We start from the raw sequence: 25,943 nt of genomic DNA, 5'->3' as shown, positions 1-25,943 counted from the left end.
TGGTATTTAAATAATATAAAGTATGAAATCTAACATGTGGCCGAAGAGTGTGTGCTCCACGTGGCTAGGAGAGCAGGAATGGGAGCATACCAGTATCTGAGCAGGAGGGAAAGAGTTACACGAAGCCAACTGAACTGTTCTGTAGGAGTATGTAACTTGTCTCTGCTTGCACCAGAACTTTTCCTCTGACGTTTTGGCTGGACAGGATGTTCCTTCAGCAGTGCAAGGTCCGCTGGCTACCATCACTTTGTTCTTCAGAAGTCCGCTTGTGTAAGAGGGTGCAGAGCCCTGCCTGTGGGTAACGTGGGATACTCTGAATACAACAGTTTGGGGGGATTAGCCGAATTTCCTAGTACAGCGCTATATGCGTAATACTATCCAAACTCAGGGAAACTAGCTGTGAATAAGTCTGCTCACACCGCAATAACTCTGCTCACACCGCACCTCTCACACTGCTCACCCTGAAGCTGGTTGCAGGGCCCCAGAACGGACTGTAGTGAAATTCCTACCCAGTTTCACAGTCTTCTTAAATGTTGAAACATTAGGGATAAAAGCCGCTTTGCTTGGCTGGAAGAATGATCAGTCTGTCTGAAGGCAGTAAAATAGCAGTGTGTTAGGGTCTGTCTAACAAAAGGGCTTGAACTGACACTAAGAGACACTGAACTGGCCTCTGCTGAAGGGTTCATTTGAAAATCCCACCTCACTTATACCCTGATTACTATTAGATTAGGATCACATCTAATCTCATAGTAATTATATATTAGCTGTATATATTAGCTCTAGGATGAGATCTGATGTTTGCATACAAGTATTTATTTTATTAAATGAAAAGGCAGAAGGACCTACCCAGCTCTGGCATTGTATATCTATACCTCATTTGCATACATACATTTTAACTGCCAAAACAGAAAAAGCTTGTAATTTTAATTCCCATTTCGGGACAAGCCAAAGGGGGAAAAAAAAAAAGGAAAAAAAAAAAAAGCGTTGATATTTTTAAATCAGCTTTTCTATGATGGAAACAAAATGAAAATTAATTAGCTATTTACTATGAATACATTAACACTGTGAATATGCAAGTTGTCATTTAGCATGCCAATGTAATGCTGTAATTGTCCAGACGTAACACTGTCAGAAGATGAGGTGTACCTGTAATTCTTATTGCATTTCAACCTTTTTTTTATTTATAATGGTTGGAAGTAGTATGTAGCCACAGAGATACACACAACTGAAAAGACTCATACCTGCCTTTGTGAACAGTTTCATGTGTGATCAGTCCGTTTTAAGAAAACCCTTCCAGATGCAGTTCTGTGTTGGTGATGGGAAATATAAGAAAAGGTGTAGTGGGTAAAATCTGAATATGCTTTCAGCTGTGCATTACTATCTAAAATGGACATTGATGCTAAAAGCATTCTGTTCTCAGATCAACATAGCCATGACTGTTAAAAATGCAAAGAAAGGAGCTCATTCATCAAGCCATACTAATTATATCCAGCCCACATTTGCAAATTGTTTAATTGTAAGCATTCCTGGACTGGTATTACTGAATTGTAAGGATTATTTCACAGTTGTTGGTAACAAAATTAAAAATAGTCTCCGTTTAGTCTCTTTCAGAAGAGTTGAAGCTATATGATGTGAAAACAAAAGGTGCGTAATAAATAGAGGCCTTATAAGCAAATGTCTTGATACTCAAGGAAATTGTTATTTCATGACTGGATTCTAACTTCAGACCCAATTACAGAATTTCCTTTTTAGAGTTCATTCACCCCATCATGGAGATAATGTAATGAAGATTTTTAAAGAACATTTTTATAAGGAGAAATGTGACAAATTTTTGTGATTCAGGGTTTTGAGACTTTAGATTATCATCTTTAATTTCAGCTAAACAAAAGAGAGTCTCTCAAGCTTCTTAACTGCAAACACATTGCAAGAAATAGTATTTAGGGCTTTTGAAATCAGGAGATTTTATTTCAGGTGCTCTTCCTGGGTGAATTCCCAGTCTGTAGATGCAGATACCTACCGTGGCTTACAGTCTGTAGCAGTTCTACATTTCAAAATTAAATAGTCTGGTACTTCTTCAGTCAATAACATACTGAAAAAGGGAGAAAAACCTTAAAACCTTAAGTTATCAAGTATTTTGAAAATGTATAATTTTGAAAATTTCTTCATTTGACAGATTGTTGACCAAACTGGCAAAGCTTCACAGCCAAACCCTTCTTATGGTGAGTCATTCACAGCGCTGGATCCTGGCAAGTTCAAGTTTAGTGATTTGTATCCATGTCACCTTGGAGATGTTTTGTGAGCAATTAAAAAAAACAGGTCATGTTTTGTACTCTGGAGATACTGCTGTTTGTGATTATCCCCAAATTTAATCATTTTGCATGCATCAGACCACTTCGGTCAGCTCACAGGGTTAATAGAGTTCCCTGCTGAGCAACTTATAGGGGAGCTCACACTTTCAGGAAAACTTTGTCCAGTAGCAGGGGATTGCTACAAATCTCCTGGTATGAAGTACACCCTCGCTTTACATCTTATGGGAGTGGCTTCGGTGTCCGGCAGCTTCTGCATCCCACTTGGAGCTGCACCCAGACACCTTTATAAACTTATTTAAGGCTGAGAGTTTTAAAGAGGTGTTAGCAGCAGCCTTTGGTGTTCAAAAATCCAAAAGTAAATCACTGTTTTACCTTTCTTCCATCCTTCAAAATACTACATGTTCTTATTACTTTGAAGGCAAATTCATGACTTGGGAATTTTTGAGTTCTGTTGTGATTGAACATTGAGCACATACGTAATTATCGGACCTTAAACAGAAAAAATAGGTACAACTACTTTTGAAACTATTCATACCCATTCTTAGTGTGTAGTATCTAATATTATGTTGTGTTTTAGACAACATTGATATGAAAATGACATTTGAATTAAGAAAAAAACAGGAAATATTTACTTTGTAAATTTGTCTCTGTATTGTAATGATTGCATTTGCTCACTGCATACTCTTACATATGAGATCTCCAAGACAGTGTTTTTGATTCATTGCCTGTTGGGGTCTTTGAATTATTTCTAAGAAAATCTGGTAAAGATGGCTGAGAAGGTATGTTCAGCCACAGAACATCACCTGTAATTGTACAATTAATGGTTTTAACTCATTTTGTAGCTTCCTGAAACACTAGAAGAGCTTTCCAGATTTTCTTATTTAAGCCCTGAAACTAATAAAGAGTCCTCAAGCTCTGGCTGTTTCCCAAAAGCCCTTGCTTGGGTGTTTCTTAAACAGCTTGATGTTGCTCAGCTGGGTAGAAGACAGTTAAGCAAGTCCTGAATTTAACAAGGCTAGATAAGAGGCTAATGTTTTTAATTACCTCATTCCTCTTCTGGTCTTGAGAGCTGAACGTTGCATTCTGACTGCTCTGTTATTTATTCTCCCAGGTATGGGCTGTGGGGGTGACTGGGATTTGTGCATCTATACAAGCACTTAATGTGTTTCTCACCAAGTGCTTTTCCCACTTAAAGGTATTTTATTGTGGTCATTATTTTGCTTATTAAAGATATTTTTGTGGTTAACACAACCGGTGCTCGGGCAGTGGATGTAACTTTTCTTCAGCTTTGACGGTGTGGAGGTCATCCAGCCCCTTGTGTTATCACAGCAGTGAGATTAATGCTGGCACTAGTGACCATCATCTCTTACTTGGCTGAATGCTGTTTTTAGGCATTTTGTGCTTGACAATATACCTCTCAAGGGAAGTGTGAATCTTCAGCTCAAAGAATCACGAGGCAAACAGTATTTCAGTCTCATCTGACATGGGTGATACACCAAGTGCTGAACAAAAAAAACAAACAAAAAACACAGAAATGACAGAAAAAATAACTGGAGAAACTGAAGATCACTTCTGGCCTAAATCGAGAGGAATTCTTCTTCTGCCTCACAGACAGATGAGTCTGCAGATGCTGTTGTTGCTAGTTTTCTTGACCCATGAGATGGAAAGTGAGATGACAGGAGGTCTCCTGTGTTACTCCACACACAGTCAGCTCAAAAATACACAGAAGATATAGACAGAATATCATCACTGGTTTCCTACGGGTGAATGCTGAGAGATGGTAAGTGTGTTGAGATTTGCATTGGGGTGGATTTTCAGTGACTGGACATCTTGATCGTTGGATGCCTTTATAAAGTAGCCTATATTTCTGCTGGAGTTATGCAGAAGACATTAGTCAACATGAAAAGTATTTCAGATAACTGTTGTGAAAAGTTAACTTTATCAAAAATTCTCCTGTGAAATCATCTGTATTTCTAGTTTTGTCTAGTGAAATAAGCAACAAATGTGTGAGCTCCTGTTTTTGTTCTAAACTATAGTGGCTGTTGAGCTAAAATTTTCAGACATTTACTTTCTTCATTTTTAACAACTTTTTTTTATACTGCAAGCCTTTTTATTTTCCTTATGTTTTATTTATCATTTTGATTTGAAAACAAAACCTGGCTGTGCTTGGCTCTTTGCATAACAAAACAGTACTTTCATTGTGAAGTTTCATGCCTGAGTCTGCTCAGTTAGAGAACAACTCAGAAAATAACTTGAAGAAAATGACTTGAAACCTTTCATGGCTTTTTGGCAGGAATATGCTTTGAGTGATACAAATAGTGGTCAAATACTAGTTTTACCAGTACTTCTCTGAAACCAAGAGGGATTAGGACTGGAACTTGCACTTGAGAAGGGACTTCAAAATTCATCCTAGCTAGAAAGAAAAGACAGTACCTTTACTTGGAAGATGAAAAAAATACTAATATTTTTCTCAACCACCTACTTATGAGAAATGTCAATTTGTATCCAATTTTCCTAAATTGGGTATTGAAGCAGAGGTATCGCTAAAATTGTCCCCAATTCTTTTAAGTCTTCTTAGTGCTGCAAAACAATCCCTATCATTTCATTAGAAGGGTTGGACAAAGCCTTACAAGCAATTGCCTAGATTTCTTTTCCAAAGGCTGTAAATGTGTCAGGTGTGTCTGTCAGCCATACAACAATTAGCCAAAAGTAATGACGCTTAATCATTCTTGAAGTAACGTAGCACAGCTATTCGGAATTGGCCACCTAGCTACGTGTTCCAACCCGTGAAACACAACGGAGGGAAAATTGGAGTGGGATGGCTGTGTGGCAGATAGATACCATAAATGAGGGCTCTTCCCAAGGCTTTTAGCCGAAACAGCAGTGCCTCAGAATCACTGTGAACCCACTGTAAGGGAAAGTAGTCAGAAGAAATTGTTAGTACTAATATTATTAAACAGTCACTGGTCCTTTGCAACATAAACTGAGTGGGACGTGCAAGCGTTCTCAGCTGCATGTTTTGGGCTAAATCAAGGTAAGGGGCATAAATTACCACAAGCTGCTTGGGTCGGGGCCTGGTGCCCAGCTCCTGCCTGCCCAGGGCAGCCCCGATGCGAGTAGAGTTGCCTGAGGAAGCACTGCAAGAAATCTCACCAGGGAGCTGCATTTAAACTTCAGCGTGACAGTATAGGTGGGCCTGAACCCAGTTGTGGGGCCTGCTGATGTGCATGCGTTACTGGGCCACAGATCTTCCTTGTCAGACTCGGTCAGGCTTTACAGACATTTCTGGCAGTTACTGGACTTTTGGCTGATCCTGGTGACCATCACCAAACCTACTTTACTCTTCTTTGCAAGACATTCCAGATCTTTGTTAGAGTCCTTTGAGCTTTACTTTCATCGGCCAAACTGAAACACTAATGGCTATCATTTAACAGATGATGTAAAAAAAAGGTAATGCTAATGTCACTGACATTCTTGGTTAGCATTTTGTAATTAACTTTTTCCCCCTTTACAATAACTAGAGGACATTGTAGACTAGGTTACCATACCGCTAATATCAAAAAAGGTGAGAAATGGGTCATGTTTTGATCCCTATTTTTAACCCCGTTTACATTATGGCTTATTAAACATTTCCATTGTTCAAATTGGTGAACTGATGTTATTCATTGAGACTTTAACTCTATGTATTTTCACAGTTTTGGTTTCCATTACGTACTTGACATAGTTCAAATGTAACTAATTAGTGGTGAAGTACAACTTTTCATTTATCACTTGTGTTTTTGCAGAAACATTTTTTTTAAGCATTTATTATGATTACTTGTTTATTATGATACATTGCTTCAGGTTAGAATCTTAACTAATTTTTAGTGAGGATTCTAAATGTATTAATGCATGTAAAAGGTCTAGAAAGAGTACTATTATTTTTATAAAACAGTGGTATTACTGTAAACATCACCAAGTGATTATGTTTTCACCATTTTATTCAAAGACGTTCAGTGCTAATACTTACTCCTCAACTTCAATATCATTTTGGAACCACAATCCTAAGAAGTAGATAATCTTAGAAAGAAGACGAATTATTAATGCAGAGTGGCATAGTCATCAACAGACTACAAAATACACTTTAAAAATCATGCTTTTACAAACATGGCACAGACTCTGCTGTAGCACTGTATGCTTTAAAAGCTGCAGATACATTTTAGAAAACACTGATGAAGCCATTACTGCTCCATCCATTTGTTCATAGTATATATCATTATTCAAGAAATTTAAGAACTGTAATGATGGAAAATCACACAGAAAGAAAAGAAAAGGAACATGGACTTTGTCAGAAACAAGGGCTACATTTTTATTCAAGAGGCCCATAATGACGGAAAATCACAGTGAAAGGCAGAGACGAAACAGGGATCCCATAAAGGACTGACACACCACAGTGGCACAAGTAGTAGAACAGTCATAGCAAGTGGATAAAAATAAAGAAAACAAAATTAACTAGAGAAGAGCTGGACTCAGGGATGAAGCACAAAACAGAAACAAATCACAGTAAATGCCGAGGATTAATTTCAAAGGAGCTACTGAGAATGAATGGAGAGACAAGTTGCATCAATATTAATGAAGCTGAAATAGAGCTCCAAACGACCATGAGTGCAAAATGGCACAGAAAACATTTTCTTTTTAAATAGGTTGGAGATTGGTTCACAAGACCTTCATAAAAATGAAGAGAATTCACAAAAGACATTACAGGAAATGTGATAAACAATTGTAACATAAATGTTAAAGATGAACTATAGGAAGATTTAATTACCACTGCATACATTTGTGGTTTTAATCCATAGTTTATAGGCAAGTTGTTCAGAAAAGTAACAGAAGTGTGTTTTCTGACATCTCATGATCTATAAATGTCTTAAAGGGATCTTATGCAACTCCAAGTATTGGCCTTTGATTTTTTCAAGCAGTCTAAGAGAGTTAGGCATCTAAAATCCTTAGCGATATATTCTTCTTTGTGTCTTTATAACATACCAGGAAACGTTATTGCCCACCTTGAAATGAAGAAAGAACAAATATATGTTACATATAGGTTGGCAGTTAGAACTGTGCAGGCAGGAAATAAACCTTTCTTCCAAAATTGCTTAAGGCAGATGTGACTATAGGCTATGGAGCTCTCAGGGATTCTTGGATGCTTGACATTAAAAATTTGTGCCCCACCAGCTGACAACTGTATTCAGTTCCAGTCAGACAGCCTGTAGTTACAAACAAGGGGTCACATTTTAAGAACCCGATTTCTAAAAAAGACCAACACAAATGTGTAATTTTTCAGATGATGTTGTCAGGAGTCCTGTAAATTGAAACTGGCATGTCAAGCGTTGCAAGATCTTCCTTAGCTAGAAAGCAGAGCAAGCAAGTACTTTTCCTGATAAAGGTTGCTCTTCCCGAAGAAAATTCAGTGTGGGAGGCTAAATTTCAGTGTCCTAGAGATGCAATCCATTTATCTGTTTTACTTATGTAACAAATTAAACTACTGAAGGTTTTGCATCTGCCACGAGAGCAGCCGCACGCTTTTCCTTCTTGTCATAACGGGTTAGTGACGTTATTTCAGTGCGTTCCCACAGCTTACCAGCAGCAGTCCTTTCCACTTCAAGGGTCTTACTGCCCCGGCTGTAAATACGCTCACCTTTTTTACATTGTAGTAAAGAGATGATGATCTGAGTAAAGCTATTGAGAGTAATGAAACTGCTTTGTAAGGCAAAATTTTGCTTTAAAAGGGAGACTGGGATATAAAATATTGGCATAAATGTGTATGAAGACATAGACTAGATTTGGCAGAAGAACAGCTATCGATGGAAGGCCGTGCTCTCATTTTTCTTTGGGGACATGGGAGAGACATCGCATCGTGGTAGGCCCTGGTTAAACTCCGACTGAAAATCTCTCTGCAGAATTTATTTGGGCCCTGAAATCCCTATCAATGAAACCTGTATACAAGCAGCCACGCTTGAGTCAAATTTTGGTTGTATCCACAAAAATATTAGAATTGTGAGGCAATGGTACTTCTCTGGTCGTATTTTATATTTTTTAATGCTGTGATAGTAAACTTTACCACATAGGAAGTAACTTCTTAGTGTTTCATAAGAGAATTTCATTGTCTTACCAGAACTGCTGCAGAAGTGTTGTTGGGCTGTGGGTCAGCATGACCTTCTGGCGTGCCATGCTCTGTCTTGCTATGCATATCCTCCACCCCAGCAACTCACAGGGCAGGATGGTGATCACCTTTGATTATTGACATGAATGTTATTCTAATTTTGAGAGAGCAGGGCATGAGATAAAATGGAAAGGTGTCTGCTAAGTGGTGTTCATGTTCAGCTGCATTGGCTTGTTGATGGCTGTTGCTGGATGATGGTGCTTGTGCGGTACTTGTGGCTGTTACTGACCTACAGAGGTAGAGGCTGGTATATCTCGGAAATTGCTGTGACTCTTGATTTGTGCTGGGACATAGTGTATATAGTGTCTATACGCAGTAGTGCATATATACAAGTCGTTTCCTTCAGACCTTCAAGGCAAACATAAATAGGTCATTTTGAAGGACAGTACTGTTGTTTTACGGAGTTCTTCATCAAGCATGGAGAAAACCTGGGTGTTTATGGTCAATTAATGACTTCCAGATTCATTTTATACTCTTATTACTGTATTTTAGTGTATTTCTTCTTTTGATCCACAGCAAAAAGGAAGTGACAAAATGGAAATGTCATCTCTCTATCAACAGGGCAGTTATGAAAACAATTATTATATAGATCAGCAGTAAGCAGAAAAATGAAACAACTGTATTCTAGATAAAAATTATTTTTCCAACTCCTTTTTGAAAGTAGTAGAGTTTGAAGAAACATGAAATCTAAGGTGTTTTCAGAGCTCTTCTAAAACATGGATACAAGGTAGGTCAGAAAGATGAAACCTGGAGCCAGGGAAAGAAAAGCACCTGAAGGCACGGTCTTCTTCCAGCTTTGAAGAAGACTGGCTCTTGGGAGCAATTTTGTAAATTAACTATGGGGAAAGCATTGGTGATGAGTGAAGCTTTGAGTTGGTAAGCTTTTTCAAGTGGAGAGTCATGAAATAAGTTGCAAAATAGCTAAGAGATCCTCTTCTGAACACTTGAATGAGGCATAATTGTATTGTGACTCTTTCTTATGAAGAACACTATGATGAAATTAAAGAAAATTTATGTATATTTATATGGTCCAAGGCTAAAATTGCTCTTCTTACTGAATTTTTATAGCGTAGTAACTAAATTACTATAAAGTAATAATTGGATTCGTATAATGACCGCAAGAATACAATAACAGCTGTTTGCAGTTAGTATTTATGTGCAAATTGGTGCATTCTAGCAAACGAATCTCTGTTGTATTTGGAAAGGTCACTGTAACCCTAACATAGAACTGTCATCCCATTTTCTTTTGGGGGTGCAGTGCTACCACGGTATTTCTGGATTGGACTCAGATAGGCACCCACTTGGTCAACCTAACAATGTTCCTTCATGAGGCAAAGCTTCTAGATGATGGCTGTTGTAAACTCTTGAAATTGTATACGTTGTTATACACAATGTCTTCTTGAAGAAGCAGATAATGTCCTTGATATCTTTCTGCACGCGTAGGTGTGACTCACTTTGGTGCTCTAATGAGGGAGTCCTGAGGACCATTCCGCAGCCCCTCAGCATCCAGCCCCTGTTGCTCGCCATCGTTACTGGAGCATGTGCTGCCTGTGCAGTGGTACAGCTGCTGTGGTTTTCCTCAGAAGCCTGGCTGACCTGCTTAAGGTTGCAGCTTTTGACAGATCTTAAGGAATTCTTTGGTATTTTGTGAATAATATCCCTTAACTCCTGTCTGTGAGTAACTCTTTTTCCCCTACTTTTCTCTGCTTTTAGTAGTAGTATTTGTAGAATTGTTTTTATTTTAAATCGGTACTTGCTTTTATACTGTCATTTTGCTAGGCTACCGGAAAGTTCAAAGGAGACTTGTCATTTTTGAACTAAAATTTCATTAATTCCCCAGTAATTTCTCCTACTTCAGTATCTCTCTTCTCTCATCTCTGTCTGTGATTGCATCTTTTTCAGTATTCTCACTGTGGAAATTTTAGTACGTGTTATACCTGTTAGTGACATCATCCACGTTAAAGTTATGAAATTCAGCTGAAACTTCTATGATCTAGGAAAAAAATGTTAATATGTGCCAGACCTGACTGTTCTGCGTTATATGCTCCTGAGCTGCCAACGTCTGGGACGTGGCCGAAGGTAGTAAGAGATGTTTTCTGCCACCGCAACGATCCTGACAACTTTGAAGTGGCACTAGCGTCATTAACAATCTCTTACCCTTGTACTGGTCTTTAAGTAAGGAGAGTGACTACAATGAAAAAGAATGAAAATTGATAAATATAAAACAAAGTATTGTATGAATTTAAGAATGTAAGGAATGGCACAAGGCTAGATTCTCTATGGAAGTGGATGAATCCACAGTTAAGAAAACAAAGACAAAGCCTCTTGAATCCTGTCAAATGCAGTGTTTAAAAATGTTGTGTTAAAGTACAGTTCAGCTGGGTGATGAGTGCCCTTAAGCTCCCCAGAAGTCACTGAACAGCATTTAGTTTAGACTGTGCCCTTGAGCAGCATTTCTTTTTAGCACTGAGTGTATTTATTCCTCAGAGCCATCCCATTCCCTCCCAGGGGCAAGGACCCAGGCAATCCAGGATTGGTGGCGTGCAAAAGCAACTTTGTTCTTCTAACCCCCTGGGTTGCACTGAACATTGCCCGGTCACAGCAAGGATCAGGGGCTCTGTGTTTATTCTTTCAGTTCTACAAAACCACTTATTTTTGTAGTTAACGGTGGCTTTGCAGTAAATATATGTTCTGGGAAGCAAAAAGCAAAGAGTATGCTGGTGGCACAAACCACGAGGTGTTTGTTTTATTACTCTCCCTTAAACATTGTTTTTAATCAGGTAGAGTTGCTCTAGGACTGTTTGACTTCTGCACGTGTTCTAGCTGTACAATAAGCTGTATTTTTGCAGGCGTCCATGTTGTAGAGTTAAGATGACATTGAGATGACTGCTCTCTAGATGTTTTTTCCATCAAACTTACAGAACACGTTTTAAGTAACAGGATTGTTATAATTTAAGCTATGCATGCCAGTTTAAAACAAGGCTTTCAGCACTATGACAGCTTTGGATAGAAACATTCAACCCAGTAAGGCAAAGCATGACTCTAAATGCAACTTGAAAACAAAGGTAGGTAAGGTGAAATGTTACGCTGCCAGGAGATGATTTCTAGCTGATGGAATCAAATGCTTTCAAGTCCTTTACTGTAGGTAGTGAAACAGCAATGATTAACAGTAAATTAGATATAGAAATAGATTAAAGGGGGGCATTATTATAGTATGTTGTGTGATGAAGTACAAAGAACATCAATTAAAAAAATTGTATGCAAACTTGCAAATTCTTGCGCACATAGCACTGATTTAGACATGCTGAACTAGAAGCAGCAGCAGAAATGGTCAAGATCTTAACAATTTTTTCTCTTCCAGACTTCATCTGTTTTCCCAGGTAGCTAAAATCAGTGTTATACACAAAGTAGACTTTATAATATATATTTATGTATACATATATATATATATATATATGCATACATATATATATATATATATATATGTATATTCCTTGATTTCATGTAGCAAACTGCTGATACCTGTATTTGCTTATGAACTGGTGAGGAAAAAAAAAAGTTAAACTTAACTGGCTGCTAGATAAATAGCAACTTTCTTGTCATAGACAGATATTCAGCGAGGTTAATTATTTTTATTTTAAGAAGACAGTTAAAGAAAATTATCTTCTGAGATATACCATGCCTATACTAAAAAGATGGACAACAAAATTGACTGACAAAATGTTAGGAGGGTGAGAGAATTTATTTGATGGAAATGCTCCCCAAAAGTAGCCTTTCAGAATGTTTGCAGTCTTATTAATGGAGCTAGGCGAGTTCATGCCTCATTCTGCAGTGAAGTAGCCCTGCGTAACCCTCCTTTCAGGACTTTCAGGACATACAGAGTAGGATGGGTAGGAGTGGGCTGTCTTGAACTTTTAGAAGGGTGGAAAACTGAGATGTGTTGATTCCATTCCTGAAAAAGACACAAATTTTGCTTACTGGAGGCTTTTTATTTACGGATGCAAAGGCTGCAGAGCTGCTCAGCAGTTATTCATACATATTTTTGGTTAATTTCAGTATTTCTGAATGTTTCTTGCAGTAATCCGTTTGCTTCATTCAGGAGCTAAGTAACTAAATGTTAACTTGAATTAGTTTTTTTTTTTTTTCCTGATGATAGTGTTAGATTAAAGTAATAGAAAGACTTGCATAAGCATGCTACCACCAAAGACTGACTAGTAATGGTTATCACTACACTAAGAGGAAAAACCTCTGCATGGATACAGTAGTCTCTTTCTCCACCATACTGCAGCAAAATCTTTGGTCACTGAAAAGGAAAATAAGTAGTAACTGCAGGTTTTTTGATATGCAATTCTAAATTAGGCTTTGGAAAACAGTGTCCTTTCTTAGCAAAAACAAATAAATAAAAAATCAAGATTATATTCCTTTTATCGTGACTGAGATGATATATAATCTGATGATACTCTCACCTTGACTCCTTCACTCTGGTGGTTTTCCAGTTCTGAGAATTTAATCTTACGGACCTAAAATAGGACATGCTATAAGAACAGTTTTTACTGACATCTCTCCTTCAATTTTCTTAGCAGGCAAACACTTGATGGTGTCTGTCTGTAATGGTTCAGAGGAACAGTCTGAGTTCAAGGAAGTGTCTTTAAATTTTTTTTTCAAGAGTCTTGATCAGACTTCTGTAACATTCTACAACTAATTTTTTGTATATTCTAAATATTTTGTCTTGTCTTGACATCTAATATATTCCCAGGTACAACCTCTCAAGGTTTAGTTTGTTATTTATTAAATTGCTGTGTGAGTTGTTATAAACAAATCCGGATGTTTTTACAATGGGCACATGCCTCTTGAGCTCATATGCTGTCTTTATTAATCTAAATAAGCACGAACAAAGAACTTGCAGTATGCCTAACTGCCACTGCTCCTTAAATCCGAAAGGAAAGCTGATGCTCAGTGCGTATTCCTGGTATTCTACCTTTCCGGTGCTGCCTGCTCCAGCGCAGGACTGTTGGGTCAGGAAACAGAAGACCAGAAGATCTGAACCTGCGTCTCTGCTTGCAGTGAACAGGGTTACTCTTCGTGCCTTGATGTTTCCCTTTCATTCAGGTTGTTATTTGCAGAAGGGTGCAGGGTCTTGGTCACGGTTCCTATACAAGCAATAATCACCTCAGAATGCTCTTAGAGATCACATTCAATAAAAAAAGCCTGTATAGGAGGTCATCCTTAAATTATAGCATGACGTATTTTGACAAGGCCAATTTAGAGAATTGTTATTTTCTTGCTGATTTATTTATTTTTGGCAAATTGTTTTAACAGATCTTAGAGGAAGTTAGATGAAAAAATAATTCTTCAGTTAAAATATTTTAAAGACCCCCTAAAGAAAATTATACACTCAACTAAGTCTTTGCATTCTTCAAAGTGTATGAATATGACGTTAGCCAATGACCTAGACAGATAATACAAAGTCTAATCATTATGGACACTTTTTTTTTCCTGTTGAAAATGATATTATCAAAGTAATTTGATTGGTGAACTGGTGATCTTAATGACTTACAGCTAGTTAGTGATCTTCATTCTGTTTATAGATTAAAATCATCTCGTTTCTTTGAAACAGCAAATGGAAACATTCTTTATTCTGATAACTGTCAGTGTAGCCCTAAATGTCCTTGCCATGTTACCTAACACTGTGTAGAAATACTGACTTCTGAGACCAGCCACTTCTACCCTGAACTGATCTGAGACTCAAGTCCAGTCTTGCATCTGAAGACTGACTGAACAGGATCTGCGTGCCTGCGCTCTCCTTTGTAGGACAGCAAAGTTGGTTTTGTAAGGCATTGCTGAAGCAGCAAAAACACAGGTTATTATAATAATGATCACTCATTGCACTAAAATCCTGTTTACAGGTTAAGTGGGACCCTGCACGGAGATAAATTCTTCTAGTACAACCGTAACTTCTTGCAGGTCCCTGTTACCTCCTGCCTAGCCCAGGCTGTTCTGGCAGATTGTGCTGGACAGAACCAGCTCTGCGGGGCTCAGCGCTCCTCTGCCGGGAGATGGAGACTGGATGCTGAGCACCTGCAGCTGGCTGTGGAGCTCTGCTCTCGCCTCCCGCGCTGGTTCGCTGATTCCTCAGGTTGGTTTTCCACCTCGCACAGCCCCAGTTTTATTTACTTATTTATCACCGTCCCCTTTCTTTGACTCTTTGCTGATTTTGGGATGTGTGCTTTCTCCTCCTGGGAAGGATGCCCCAGGTGGCTGGTGCTGCAAGCGTTGGGAGCCCAATGGTCACCAGCCCTAAATGATGGGACTTGTGTGTGTCTTGTGGCACACAGTTGTGTTTCCTCTGGATGGGTAGGGCTCATCTATGTATGTTCTTTAACTGTTACATGTACTTTCGCTGGTTTCATTTAGAGCAAATGAGTTGCTGTTATATATACATTGTAATTTATTAAGTAAATGCAATTACGTTTGATTGTAATGTATTCAGATGGTGGTATTGGCTTCCTTAACGATGATCTTCCCCGCCATGAGCATTAGACATTAGACTATGGATTTCTGTTTGTGAATGGCTTTGGAAAAGTTACTGGATGTGGTGCAGGGGTTCTGTTAAGTCCAAAAGTTTCAGGAATGTCTTCTTACGCTTGATATCACGAAGTATCAAATTGTAGGCGATCCCACTGGCACCCTTGGAGGTTAAAGTCTCCAGTCCTACACGCTGCGGTGCCTCCAGCCCGCCTGGATGGCTACTGGCAGAAGCACCGTGAAGCCCAGGACGTGCAGAGCTCTCCGTGCTTCCCCGTGCCAATTCCTGCTCCGTGCCTGTTGGGCCGGCCCGGGCAGGGCTTCACCTAGCCGGGCCGGGCCGCCTCGCCGTGCCGCGGGGCCGCAGGGCACCGGGCGCCTCTTGTGGTTCCGGGGCAGCACGGAGCGCCCGGGCCGCTCCCGGAGCCCCGCTGAGGCCGCCCCGCCGCCGGGCCCGCCCCGCTCCGCTCCGCCGACCTTTCCCCTGGCGGCGGGCACGGCCAATGGGCGGCGCGGCCCCGCCTGTTCCGCCGGCGGCAGCTGCTGGGCCGGCGTGTCCCGGCCGCGTGTGAGGCCGCTCCGCTCCCCTCCTCTCCCCTCCGGTCCCGTGCCGAGCTGCGAGGTGAGCCCGGCCGCCCGCAGCCCCGGGGGGCGCTCGGCTGCGTGGGGGCGGCCCCGCCCCGCTCCCCTCGCCTCGCCTCCCCGCCCCGCCCCGGCGCGGCCGGGCCCCCGGGAGCAGGCCGCACACCGGGCCGGGGCTCTGCGGGCGGCCTCGGGGGGCGGGCGGGCGGGCGGGGGGCTCTCCGCCCCTAGGCGGCTCCGGGCGGCCCTCGCAGCGCGGGGCCTTCACGGCGCTCTGCTCTGCTCTGCCTCCCCAGATGCCCCCGAAGAAGGCAGGCGACGGGGTGAAGGCGCACCCGATCATCGGCAGGTTCGGGACGTCCCTCAAGATCGGCATCGTCGGGCTGCCCAACGTCGGGTAGGTGGCGGCTGCCCCCCCCCCGTCCCGGCCCCGGAGCCTCGTGGGCACGGAGCGGGGCGGGCACGGACACGCAGGGGCCTTCCTGCTTGCTTTGGAGGGGATGAGGTGCGCGGGGAGGGCTTCACGGGGCAGGAGCTGTCAAGAGCAGCGAGCAGGACTGCTGCTCCTGGAGCTTCTGGAGAGTTGGTAAAGACAAGCGTCAGGGACGTGGCGGGTGGGGGGAGATGAGCTGTAGTTCTCTGGTGTGCTCCTCAGCTGCAGTGCTTAGGGCCCGACAGGGGAGCCTGTCCTGAGGTGCTTCTGAAGGGGAGGGTAAGTCACCTGGAGAGCGCTTGTGGGAAACCGTCAGTGGTGATCTGTGTATCGTGCTTTCTAAAAGAACCTCCAGGCGTTCACAAACTTAAAATCCTTGTGCGATATGATAACAAAATAACAGGGAGAAGTAAGGGGAAAGTGGGTTGTAAAATAGTACAAAAATAGTGTATTTGTTATCTCTTTAATGAGGTGAAAAAGCACCTTAATCGTCGCTATCAGATCTTCCATTTTGGTTAACGTTATGAAGTTTTTTGAAAGCTTTCCCTACTTAATTCTTTTCTGAAAATAAGAAAGAAAACGTTGAACTTGTCTCAAAGCCATAATGAAAAAACAAGAAGCCAGTATTAATATCTATTTAATTTTTTAGGGCCTAGGAGAGTTGCACACCAGAAAGGAAATAATTAGTGGTAGCAATGGCTAACATGTAAATGGAGAAAATAGGGTTTGCAGTTAGAAAGAAACTTTCAAGTATAATTGTGACTTACTTCTGAGCATTTTGGCTGTGTACAGGGGCAGCTATCAGACTTCTTTCACCCAGTAGCAAAGAAAGTCTGTAAAACTGAGATTAAGGAGACAAACGAAACACCTACCAGAATATTTATGGTAGAAGACTCAGGACTTGATTAAGAACTTCCTCTTAGCAATAACTCAAGAGTGGCTAGTTTTGGTTTAATAAATACCAACTAACAAAATAATCTACTCTCTGGTTTAAATGAAATGTTCTTTTTTTTTCCTAGCAGTTTTACTGACAGTAATTAACACACAAAAAATATTTGGTGAGTTAAACTGTATATTCATGTGCACAAAAGATTACTTATAATTGATTAACTGATGTGACTCACTTTCTTTGCTCCCTTTTCCTTGTTTGGTTGTTGACTTTTATTGCTTAGATACTGAAGTTGTGTTAATGCGTAAATAAATCTGAAGAAATAGTATAGTTGTGGAAAGGGCCAATGAGTCTCAGTAAAGCACGTTCACTTGAAATAAGTTTCAGGCTTCCTTATTGTTTTCTCATCTTGTGCTTGAGGAAAATGAGTAGTGGCCAGTAGAGCTGTGCTTTACTTTTGACCTAAAATTTCTCTGCTGACATGCGCGATTTGGTCACTTAAAGGAATTCTTTAGGGCATGGAAGAGAGGTAAACATTGAGTTTTGATGTGACACTCCATACGTGTGTTTGAAAGCATCTTGTACTAGAAACAGTGCAATGGTCACTCCCTCTTGAAGCAGAGGGATAGTTCGGTATTGCATGTGGTTTGGGATAACACGTGTTTCTATCCAGCCCTTCTAATTCAAATTTGTTTAAGAAAGTGTCTTTTTTTTTTTTAAATAGGAAATCCACATTTTTCAATGTATTAACAAAGAGTCAAGCGGCAGCAGAAAACTTCCCGTTCTGTACTATTGATCCAAATGAGAGTCGAGTACCTGTGCCAGATGACAGATTTGACTTCCTATGTCAGTACCACAAACCTCCAAGGTAACTCAAGTTCTTCATATTCTTCTTTGGTTAAGCAGATGAAATGGTGTTACTGAAACCAAAGTTTTCGTAGAAGTTTAATGCGATCACAGTGTCTTTGTTTTTACTGATGTCTCTCTTGGTATGTGAAGTGGTATGTATACAACCAACTGGACTTTTTTTTCCATATGACCTTTGTGCTGTGAGTGAGAAATCTAGGCGCTGCTAGTCATTGCTCAGCTTTCTTCCACCTTTGAAGGTAGAGGCTCCCAGGTGACTTGGATCTTTTGCAGAGATTTGGAAAATCAACAGTAACAACAGTGGACGTACCTAATTTGTGTCATGAGATTGTTCATTTTAAAATTTTCATCCTGTCTTTTACATTGTTTAGAACACAATATATGCCATGGATATTTAGCTACCTTGCAACGTAACCTGTGTCGTCAGTCTTTTAACAGTAACGGTTATGGACAGCCCTTTTCCTCAACTCTCTCTCCTTTTTTTGGGGCTCTGCTATTTGTTGCCTGATACATTCAATGATATTTAGTGTTCTCTCTCTTCCAAATGTTTCCCTGCTCTATAAGTGTATTGATTTTGTCACATAGCTGTTTTTTGGTAGTGAGTGTTTTCATAGCCTGCTCTATGTGCTCAGTGTGAGAAATGGATTTGTGATTGAAAATAAAAGTTTAAGGTACTTTCAGAACTCAGAAACTAAAATAGATACTCATAACTTGTTAATTTCAGTTTTCAGCTACATGCAGATGTATCTTGAATAAAGCGAATGTACATAAATCATAGGGCCAAATTATCACCCATGTGTGTGCTTTTGTTTAATGTTTGGGCCTCAAGTTTTCGAGCCAGGTGTCTCCCAGTTGAAGAAAGATCACTGACCAAGAATCTATTTGTCAACTTAATTTTCAGGTCCAAACAAGTTACTTCTGTCTGTAATTCCTGCGTATTTCTCAGTATTTTGAAAGTACACTGATGCAGAGCTATTTGATTAGGTGAATTGTTATAATGTTACCTAATTCTTCCTTCCCAAGTGAGAATTAAGCATACTTGTTACTGTGTAGACTGTGCAATAAATCTGTGCTGAACTTGAGACAAAACCTTTGGTTTGTTGATTGTGTAGAAGTAACAATGTAGCTTATAATATTCTTTTTTTTTTTTTTAAGTCGAAATTGTAATGATACCACTGCTTGGCCACATAAACACTGTTTCTTCTCATTTAACTATGACTGGCTACTTCTAAATCAGTGGTTGAAGTGACAAAGAGAACGAGCTCTTCCTCCTCACCTTCTTTGGGCATCTCTCCGTAGAAGGAATGCATGGTGTCCCACTCAGAAACCGTCTGGAGAGAGAACAAAAAACCCCCCTTCCCTTTAATATTACTGGATATTGTTATTGGATTACTTAAAATAAATGGGTATGGGGATTAGTGAATAGCTCGTCTGAGTTCTATTATGCTTTTCTCTCTTTAATATTTCACTGTAACAGGAAAAAAAAGGCAGTAATTCAGTAGCACAGTAGACTGAGGTAACACTCCTTGGACTGTTTGTGTTTATCTGGTTGGAACTAACTCAGGGAAAGGTGGCCATGGTCATGAAGATACACAATTTAATTTACATTTAAATTGTAATTCAAATTCCTTAATTTCTCTTGAATAGTCTTGATTTCTTTCTTCATCTTTATGTAAGACGTTCCGTGTTAATTTTCTACGTGTTTAGATTAGTAAAAGTAATCAATCTGTGCATGCAGAAATGTCGTATAAACATTTAGTTCTCGTTAAACCAGCCTCATTTGCCCTAACGCCTGAAGATTTTGTCTCATACAGTTTAAAACACTGATGTTTTTATTTCCTGTATGCTACACTTAGTCATGACAGATCTGCAGTCATTGTATGGAGGTAGGAGGGAAGAGGGCTTCGTTGTGAGTAGCGTATGACAGGCCAAAGCGATTTTGCCTGGATGCTTGGAGTCCAGCACTCCTGAGAGCCTCTTTGCTCAGCGTGAGTAGCAGCCATGCAGAGCGGCAGCAGCCGAAAACCTCGCCTGCCTGCTTGTGCTGGGTTCCTGCAGGTGAGGTGTGGCGAGCGTGGGACTGGGCCAGGCTGGCAGCCACTGCCACTGGGAGGAGATCGCTTCTGCCAGGGAGAGGTGGGGCCTGCTGTGAGAATATTGCTGGTCTGGGCTGTGGCTGTCCTGCCACCAGAGGAGGAGCTAGGCTCTCCAGGTACCGTTTGTTGCTTGAGGATCCATTCCCATTGCCACAAGATTAAAGCGTCTGCTGGGAAGGGACTGGTGTGCAGTTACCTGCTAGCCCCCACTGACAGCTGACTGGTGTTACTTACTGGAAATGTAAATGTTTGTAAATGAAATCAGGTAGGCAACAATTTAGAGGCAATGACATAAAGGTAAATCTGTATTTAATAGATCAAGGTGTACTGACTGAACTTAAACCCTGTGTTGTTTTTTTTTTTTTTCTTTCTACAGTAGTGGATGATGTATGACTGCTTACAATAAATTAGCTTAGTGTTAGAGACCCTATGCAGAAGATGGGATCAAAAAACTTCTGGAAAAAACTGCTACGTTGCTGCCAAATTTACGCAAATTTCCTTGAATTTAATGTTATCTATTGCTCACTTTCCAGTGTGAATAAAACTTAAAAACTTTGGTTTAAAAACCAAAACCAAAACAAAAGAAAACAAAACAAAAAAAAAACCAGAAAAAACAGAAGAATGTAACACATTAAAAATAATTCTATATGCTTGTTAATTTAAGGTCTTAGGTAAAATGAGTTAGAACAGAATATAAGCCATTTAAACTACCTGTTTCTTTTAGATTTTATACCATGCTTGGTGAAAACTCACAGTTTTTACGTTGTGCTAACATCTAGCTTTTCCAGAGAGGAAAGCTGGGGTTTTATTTTGTTCTTCTCCTACCTCCATTCCCCCAATATGGGTACTTTCAGGCAAGGCTTTGCTGACTAATGATTGAATTAGTTTCAATTTAGCAATTGGAAAGAGATTATCTTTGTTGGAAGATAATCCCTTTAGGAACAAAAGCAGAAATATGTATTCTTTTTCCTTGATCTATAAATCTTAACCAGGTAGGAAACAATGGTATCCACTAATTTTAAAATAGGTGTTCTTCATCTTGGCAGGTAGCTCCTGCCTTGAATATTGGGAATTGAAATCCAGAAACAATTGATCTGTTAACTGCAGGTAATATTTTAACAGAAAAAGATTTTAAAGTCTAGGCTTCTGCTTCCTGCTCTGCTTAAAATCAAATCAGATTATAAGCAGGAATGAGTAAAATATAAGTAATTTGTTTGGTCCATCCTTTCTCAAGTTAGCAGTATTCATTCAATTCCTGGTGTGTTTGCAGCTGTAAGTAGATGCGTTGTGTGGCACAGTTGTATTCACAAAACAGTGTTTATTGCAACTACAAACATTTCTGTTTAATTTAGGCAGTTTTAAATCTCTCCTGGATGTCTTTTTCAACTTAAATTTTAAAGCAATCCTCGTTATCTCACAGGGGAATAATATGTGAAGTACAACTACCCCTCTTTAGCTCTAGCATTATCCTTCAGGATCTCTCTTTATGTTTCTGGCAGCAAATTGCCTTGGTTCATTCTGTTACGTTGTAGATTATTAAAATTCATGCATTCGGATCTGCAGTGCTCGAGTGGTGGTTACTGAACTAAATCTGAGCAGTAACTTGCATTGTTGTCTGGGTCATAAAAGTCCTGTGTAATATTAAATACAAATTCTCTTGACTATATTGCAGGGTAATGTTGTGTTTGGAAACAAGCCAAAAATAATAGTGAGGACGGAGGACCCAGTGGGAGAAGTTATCACAGTGTAGATGGTCTTCTGCATTGCTGCTTCATGTAAATTTGTGAAGTCTTAACGGGTGACTCCTGGTTAAATTATAGGAATGCTCAGGAAGGAAGTAAAATTTCTCTTTTCTAACAGATTTCAAATGAAAGTTTTTAAAGGAAGAAGAGCCCATACTGGAACCAGGAGAGTAACATTTCTTTTTACCAAAGGGAAAAGAATCTGTCCTTTTTTGCTGTGAGGGATCTTGGACCTGGTAGAGCCCGAGTTGAGAGAAGTGTCTTGAACCATTCAGGGAATGAACATGAAGTAAGCGTTACAAGAATTATCAACCAGGCTTGTTGGAAAATTGCTGCATTATGAAATTGGCTGAAGCTTTCGGTTGGCTTTTCAGGGTATCCTGGTGGGTGTGAGATTTCAGTAAACTGCATTAAATGCTGCAGAGAAATTATTAGGGTATTGTCACTGGAGAAGAATAAAAATGCAGGGACAGAAGCAGCATTTTCACTAAGTATGTTTTAATCTGAAGCCAAAGCTTTAGGTGTGTGTTGCCTGCAACATTTTGCAACTAAACAACTAGTTGTACTAAACATTACTTGTGGAAACCTGCGAAATAAATGTATGCCTTCTCCCCTCAAATTTTGGAACAAATACGTATGTACAACAAATTGCAGGTGGTTTAGCTTCATGACGTTAACTGTTTGTCTTTCAGAGCATAGGCAAGAGTGAGTAGTTTTGAATGCCTTTCTCTGCTTTCCTCCGTCTTCATCTTCCTACGATGATATAAAGATTTAGGCTTAGGAAACGGGCCACCTAGAATGGTGATGGTTTTCCTTTGCTTGGGATGTTAGCTTTTTGATACCCGAGATGAAGATGAGAAAACACCGTGGAAATCCAGCTACTTCATCTTCAAAGGTCTCTCACTTGTATGAGCCAATTGTGAAATAAATATGCTGGGGTTTTGCACGCATTGTCTGGCAAATGAAGCCGATTCTGGTGCTAGCGGCCTATCTGCATGTGAAGGTGTCTGTCCTGCTCTAATGTGCCATCTTTGTAGCGAAAGTGTGAATTCTTCTGATAGCTGCCCAGGAAGCTAATCCTGTCGGAATGATTAGAGGGGAGCATGGGAAGAGAACATTTCTAACACCACCTTTGTTTTTCTTACACTAAAATTTGAAATTACAATGGAAAAGTGCTTTAAAAAGTGTCATTTTTCTACCTTGCTGCTCACTTAAGTTTTTGTCAAAAAGCAAGGAATTCTAACAATTCTATCAGGGAAGTTGCTGCTGTGTCTTGAGAAGGTTTTATTAGCTCCGCACTTCTGTCAGGTGGAAGGAGTTACTAGGTTAATGCATTTATGGGGTTACTGGTTTCTACCTTCAGAATGTGCGTTATTCTTGGTAGTGTCTTAATGATGACTGATTAGCTGCTTCCATTTGCATTTGTGTACTAGTAATTAAAAAAAAAATCGATAGAATTTGCTAAGAAAACCGTAGTGGGACAAAAATGTGAAGCTTTCAAAGCTTGTTTACTTCAGAAGGTATTTATAAGAATTATAAGCAACTCGTGTTATTTTGTAAATATTTTCTTGCATATTTTCTAGCCTCACCCTTTTGAATGTCATGTTGTATTATGGCTTGTCTCTAATCGCGTCACAAAGGTATTGATGACATGAAACATATTGTTAAGTTCCCAATTTATTGGGAACTGGTGGGTATAGTAATGCTTTGAACTTCACCTTGGCAAAGAAAAAGATTTTGTCCAGATCCTGTACTGTGAAGTTTGTTTATTTGGAGGGGAAAAAAACAAAACAACAGCAAAACAAAAACAAGAACAAACAAAACCACATGCACACACAAAAAAGAAACACACAAACACCCCGCATTTTTCTTGTGAAGTGTAAGAGGAATATTGAAAACAAAAATGGGATAGACTTCCTATCTTTAGTCACACCCTTTTCATCAACATTACTAAAACATTTAGTCATGGGCATTAGATTTGGGCATTTTTCATTATACTTGACAGTTAGTAGGACGGTGAAGTGTTGTATTTACCGAAGCATCATGCTAATGAAATATAGTTGGTGATAATTTAAGGTGTTTGGAAATTAAGTACTGTTCCTTTTGTTTATGTATTTTGAAGCCATCAAGTTGGAAGTCTTGATGCCTGTGGTGTGCTGTTTCTAGTCTTTTGCAAGTGAGGAGTTTGCATCATTTCAGCATGGTTTTCTCTCTGCAGTTGTTAATGATGGCATGGTCATTTATGTAGACTATGTGAAGATGCTTTTAGTCAACACATTACCAGAGTTTTAATTGTTGTTTTCCCAAGATGGATTTTGAGAAGTAATCTTGGTTTGAGTGTACTGGTGTAAAATGTCACAGCTGTTTCCATTCAACGCTCAGCTTCATCTAAACTTGTTTTCTGCCTTCTATCAAATTGTTTGTGTAACCCTGACCACCACTACTACTAGTTAAAACTGCTTGTTTTAATCAACGCTGTTTAAAAAATGCTCTTGTCTTCTGACGAAGTCGCTTAACTTACTGAACTAAACAGTAACCTTAGAGGTGAAAACAGCTGAGTGTGATGACCACATGAGTTTTATCCCTTTGGTACTATGAAAACTGCTCATTACAGGTGTCTTATTTCAGCATTTCAGGCCCGGTTGGTTATTTGTATAGATGTCACTATGACTCCACATTGTCAAAAAAAAAAAAAAAAAAAAAAGTGTTTTCATTTTACATGAACTGTGACAAATTAAAGAATGGTTGTTGTTTTACTTGGGGGGGGGAGGGAATCTTCTTGTCTTTTATACGTTGCAGGTTAAATGGAGAAGAAAGATACCGTCATGTGCAACTTTTTCTGGAAAAAGTTTCATTTTCATATTCTGAACTTATTTCTGTGCTAAATGTGTTTGCTGATATGTGTCAACAATAAAACTTTCAACTTTTATCTTTCAGCAAAATTCCAGCCTTTCTGAATGTAGTGGATATTGCTGGCCTTGTGAAAGGAGCCCATACTGGCCAAGGCTTAGGAAATGCCTTTTTGTCTCATATTAACGCCTGTGATGGGATCTTTCATCTGATGCGTATGTAAACTCCATTTACATGTTCTGCGTATAGCTTAATGGACAGCACTGTTGTACTTCAAGAACTGTAGAACCAAATATCCATTAAAAATTGCTTTTACCATTCAGCTTAGTCATCAAGTTTGGGGATGGCTATCTTACGGTAATGATTTAGATGCTGAGAACCCTTGTTCCCGTGAAGTTGAGATCTGAAGCATATTTATGTAGAGCAGTGAGCTGACACGCCTTTACAGTTAATTGCATGGTTGATGAATAGGTAAGTCGGGTACAACTTACTATGCATCAGGAATACCTAGACACAAATTTGGTACAGAATAATGGTACTCTGGTTTTGAATCAAGTGGAACAAACTTTGGAGGCAAATGTATTGTGTTCTTAGGCTTATACAGCTGAAAAATAGGATGTGCTTTGGGGAGCCTAGGCCTTTCTCCAAAGTGTTTGCCTGGAAACCATCTTTAAGTAAGCGGGGGAGGAGGAGGGTGGTGCAGAAAGCATTATCTCACCTTTGAGAACTTGGTCTTATTTACGTCTAGTACTACTGTTTTCTGCTAAAGTCATCTGACATATACTTTGAGTAGAATGGAAAACCATGGGATAATGATTGCAGCTAAGTAATGAACAGTATTTAAAATGTTCTGAAAAGGCGAGGACAGGTCTTCACTGGGATAGAGTGAAGTAAATCTCTTGAATTTCTGCATCACTTCAGGAACTAGATCCATATGTGAAGGCAGTACTAATACATTGCTATATTGTAAATGTTAGGACTACCTGACAACCATTGGTACAATCTCCCCTTTCTTCTAGGGAAATCGTTCTCTCCAAATCCATTTCTGTCCCGGGTTTGTAATTACTGTTTTGTCTTGTGTCAGTTAAGAACAAGTGATAACCTGTTTAGACTTGTTCTGTTTCAGTATTTGTATCATAGATGCCTGTTAAGGAACAAATTTATATGGCATCAAGCGGAGAAGATGCTTTTTAATATATATATATTGAATAATTTTACGTGTTTGTCTCTGGCAGCTATTATAAGGGTTAATGCCATTTGTGCTTTTCTTTGGGGATTGAAGAAGCAATGAGAGTATTGTTGTGGGGTTTTAAACCTTTCAGATACTTTGTGTTCTTTGTATTAAAATCTGTCTTTTAATCTAGTCTTGCATTTACTTGCTATATGTTTCAGTTTCTTTTAGGGATTCTTAAATGTAATGGTTGTGAAATGGTTATTGCTCCTTTTCTTCAGAC

At 39.6% G+C, this 25,943-nt stretch overlaps 1 protein-coding gene across 5 annotated transcripts in view; it reads left to right on the top strand.

Moving 5' to 3' along the window:
- OLA1 (Obg like ATPase 1) overlaps positions 1–25,943 on the top strand; it is a 129,352-nt gene that overhangs the window by 16,151 nt on the left and 87,258 nt on the right. The window contains exons 1-4 of one of the 5 annotated variants that reach the window (XM_083842033.1): positions 3,378–3,420; positions 15,909–16,009; positions 17,659–17,802; positions 24,577–24,704. In XM_083842033.1, the coding sequence (XP_083698159.1) occupies positions 15,909–16,009; positions 17,659–17,802; positions 24,577–24,704 (373 nt within the window). In that variant the 5' untranslated portion in view covers positions 3,378–3,420. Of the gene's footprint in view, positions 1–3,377; positions 3,421–4,065; positions 4,090–15,485; positions 15,653–15,908; positions 16,010–17,658; positions 17,803–24,576; positions 24,705–25,943 lie in introns of those variants that run through there. The other 4 variants (XM_083842032.1, XM_083842030.1, XM_083842031.1 and 1 more) reach the window with 4 other exon arrangements.

The sequence above is a fragment of the Anser anser genome (genome assembly GCF_964211835.1).
Source record: "Anser anser genome assembly, chromosome: 6".
NCBI lineage: Eukaryota > Metazoa > Chordata > Aves > Anseriformes > Anatidae > Anser > Anser anser.
Note: the sequence above shows the minus strand (reverse complement) of the source record. Positions and strands in the feature narration are given on the sequence as shown.